The 3,048-nt window shown below is 48.6% G+C and overlaps 1 protein-coding gene across 1 annotated transcript; it reads left to right on the top strand.

Annotated features, from left to right (window-relative positions):
- Nucleotides 1-314: 314 nt before the first annotated feature.
- Nucleotides 315-2,465, top strand: TMSB4X (thymosin beta 4 X-linked). Its single transcript, XM_043896497.1, has 3 exons — nt 315-471; nt 1,495-1,608; nt 2,024-2,465. Exons 2-3 carry the CDS (start codon nt 1,509-1,511, stop codon nt 2,056-2,058), a joined length of 135 nt encoding a protein of 44 aa, XP_043752432.1. The 5' UTR covers nt 315-471; nt 1,495-1,508; the 3' UTR covers nt 2,059-2,465.
- Nucleotides 2,466-3,048: the final 583 nt, after the last annotated feature.

The following is a 3,048-nucleotide window of genomic DNA, read 5'->3' as shown; positions in this document are numbered from 1 at the left end:
AGGGACACTGCACCCCGGCTGGGGGATGTCTGCTACGGACAAAGGCAGTTTCACAGTAAAGGAATGCCTGTCCCGCTAGGGTACCACCCAGGCCCTTAGTTATCACGCTCGGATCCCCAAGGGCCGCTTTGCGCGGCCGCTGCAAAAATCCACGGAGCTAGAACCGACAAAAAGGGGAGGGGGATGCGTTACGAAGCAAGTGCGGCGGGGAGGGGGCGCTTTACGCGCTTTATTTTGCCGCCCTCGTCGTGCCTTGGTGCATGGGTGGACGCGGGCCCCCCCACAAACGCCAGGCAGGCCCCGGACGCCGTTCAGGAGACCAAACCCGGCGCGAAGGAGTTAAGCGGGCGGGCGGATGACGTCACCTCGTTTGCATAGGAGCGCGCATATAGCTGCGCCCGCTGCGCCCCGCTCGGCACTCGGCAGCAGCCACAGCGCAGACCAGACTTCACTCGCTCGCAGCTCGCTCCGGTGAGCCCCGGGGCCCCCTCCCTCCTGCCCTCCGCTCCCCTTCCCGCCCCGCGCTCGCCGCCCGCAACCCCGAAACCCAGCATGAGGGGTGGTCCTGGGAAAAGGCTGCTCCTCGGGAGCATGGGGAATGCCAGACGGTTCAGATGGGTAACGGGGTCGGGAATTCGGTGCTTTTTTAAATATATAAAACTGGGTTTTTGCTATTGCCGTTTGGAAGGGAACAGTTTTTTCTTTCCTACTCTCAAAGGCATTCTGCATAGCCTCTTAGGCGATGATGAATCGGGAATAGAAAGATCCTTTGTTCCAACTCACACCCACCCAAGCTCGGAGCTTCAGACTCATTTTTTTCTCTCGCCTCCGGTGGCTTCGTGGGCTGTATCTGTTAGGTTTAGGGCTGCGGGGCTATATTATGAATTCTCGAAAACGTCCTTCTTGCAGGGGGACGTGCCGAGCTGCCGAATTGCTCCTAAAGGCAGATCCTAATCGATCTAGCTTTGTGTGCGGCTGGCTGCATTGTTGGCGAGAAGGGAGGAAGCGGGTAGGGCGGTGGTCGGTGGCGCCCGGCCGCAGCTGCCGCCTTTGTGAGAAGAAAAGAAAGCCGCACGGCTCGCATCTTTGAGGAAGAGGCCAAGTATAGAAAAAAAGAAACATTTTGTGCAGGCTTGGCTTCATTTTCAGCGTCTTACTCGATTTTCTTCCCCTTAAACTTGAAATGGCTTCACTTTTATGTTGAAACGCCGCAATTAATCGGCAGTGATTAATTTCACGCTTGCGAAAGATTCCGCCTCCTAACCGTGGGCGGTCTTCCCAATTTGGCCCCTTGGGTTTTGAAATCCTCCAGGCAGCGGGGAAGCGCTCTTTTTTTTGTGTGTGTGTAGAAAGAGGAAGATGTTTAGCCCTGAATGAAAGTGGAAGGAGTTAAAAGTGCGTTTTCAGGCAGGAGACAGGCAGAACGCGTTTTCTGAGCCCAGAAAGACGAGGGCTGGGTGGCTCACCCTCAACCTCTTGGCTTTCTACCTGCAGCGCCCTCTGCAACAATGTCTGACAAGCCCGATATGGCGGAGATTGAGAAGTTCGATAAGTCGAAATTGAAGAAAACGGAAACGCAAGAGAAAAACCCACTGCCTTCGAAAGAAAGTAAGCCCACCCCCCCTTCTTTCGAAAAGGCTGAGCGGGAGTGGCCGGGTGGGTAGGAGAGGATGGGAGGGGCTGGGAGAAGAATTGGGGTGGGGGCAGGGAGTGCGGGAGGAGCCAACAGCTTTTTGATTCTGGTGGCTTGCAAACGTTAATTTAAAACTGCAGCCAACAAACAATGGGGTTTAATAACTTAATGCAGTGTTTAATATTCCATATTAATATGCAAATACAGGTATCCTTTTTATCTGTAAAAATGTTCTGTTTTGTATAAGCATTTCATGATGGAATACGTATTGGTACTTGATAGAATTTGTATGATAAGGAGATGTTTTCAAAAGAAAGGACTGTAATCCTGTGTTAGGCTATACTGAATTCGCATCTTCACCCGCTCCATCTTTTTTCTTTCCGGTCACAGCGATTGAACAGGAGAAGCAAGCAGGCGAGTCGTAATGAAGCGTGCGCCGCCAGTATGCACTGTACATTCCACAAGCATTGCCTTCTTATTTTACTTCTTTTAGCTGTTTAACTTTGTAAGATGCAAAGAGGTTGGATCGAGTTTAAATGACTGTGCTACCCCTTTTCACATCAAAGAATGGAGAACTACTGACAACGTAGGCCGCGCCTGCCTCTCCCATCTGCCTATGTGGCTGGCAGGGAAGGAAAAGAACTTGCATGTTGGTGAAGGAGGAAGCTGGGTGGGACGACAGTGAAATCTAGAGTAAAAAGCTGGTCCAAGGTGTTCTGCGGGCTGTAAAATGCAGTTTAATCAGAGTGCCATTTTTTTTTGTTGTTGTTCAAATTTTAATTATTGGAATGCACAATTTTTTTAATATGCAAATAAAAAGTTTTAAAACCTGGCTGGTGTGACGCTTTGGTCTCTGAAAGGAGCGGCTTACTCAGATGAAATCTCGGTAAAAGGGTCCAAAGTGGGTGACCTGGGGGGTGATAGATGACAAATATCTGGCAATTCGGGTAAAAGACCAAAATGGGTTTCATCCAGGTATTCCAAATACCTCGTCTACACTGGGTAATTGGGAAATGGTTCGTTTTCTTAGGCTGACTGAATTCCTGGTATCGAGTTGAGTGGAAACTGATAAAATATCTGCAGTCCTTTACTTTTAAAGGGTTTGATAAGCCTACACTGAACCTCTCATCTCATCAAGAAATTGAAGGTGGTATAATTCATAGCACACCACTTCAGGTGTCAAACTTGGTGTATTTAGCTTGTTACCAGTCTTGCCATATATGGGAAAACGACATTTTATTTAACGACTGCTTTATAAAGGATTGAAGACGCGCTTCCTTCTTTGTCTAACGGCTGATTCCAATTTGAATTCAATATTTAAAATTTTCTTCAAAATAGGTGCACTTAGGATTAGTAAATATGACTTAAAATTCTCAATCTAGATAATGAAAGAAAAATCGTCAAATTTAAAGGAC

Source organism: Cervus elaphus, chromosome X (genome assembly GCF_910594005.1).
Source record: "Cervus elaphus chromosome X, mCerEla1.1, whole genome shotgun sequence".
NCBI lineage: Eukaryota > Metazoa > Chordata > Mammalia > Artiodactyla > Cervidae > Cervus > Cervus elaphus.
The sequence above is the reverse complement of the archived record's forward strand: the minus strand, read 5'-3'. Positions and strand labels throughout refer to the sequence as shown.

Excerpts from the sequence above, each read along its gene's own strand:
- TMSB4X (XM_043896497.1), top strand. The coding sequence starts at position 1,509 with ATGTCTGACAAGCCCGATATGGCGGAGATTGAGAAGTTCGATAAGTCG. Across the intron at positions 1,609-2,023 it reads CCCACTGCCTTCGAAAGAAA|CGATTGAACAGGAGAAGCAA; the intron begins GTAAGCCCACCC and ends TTCCGGTCACAG.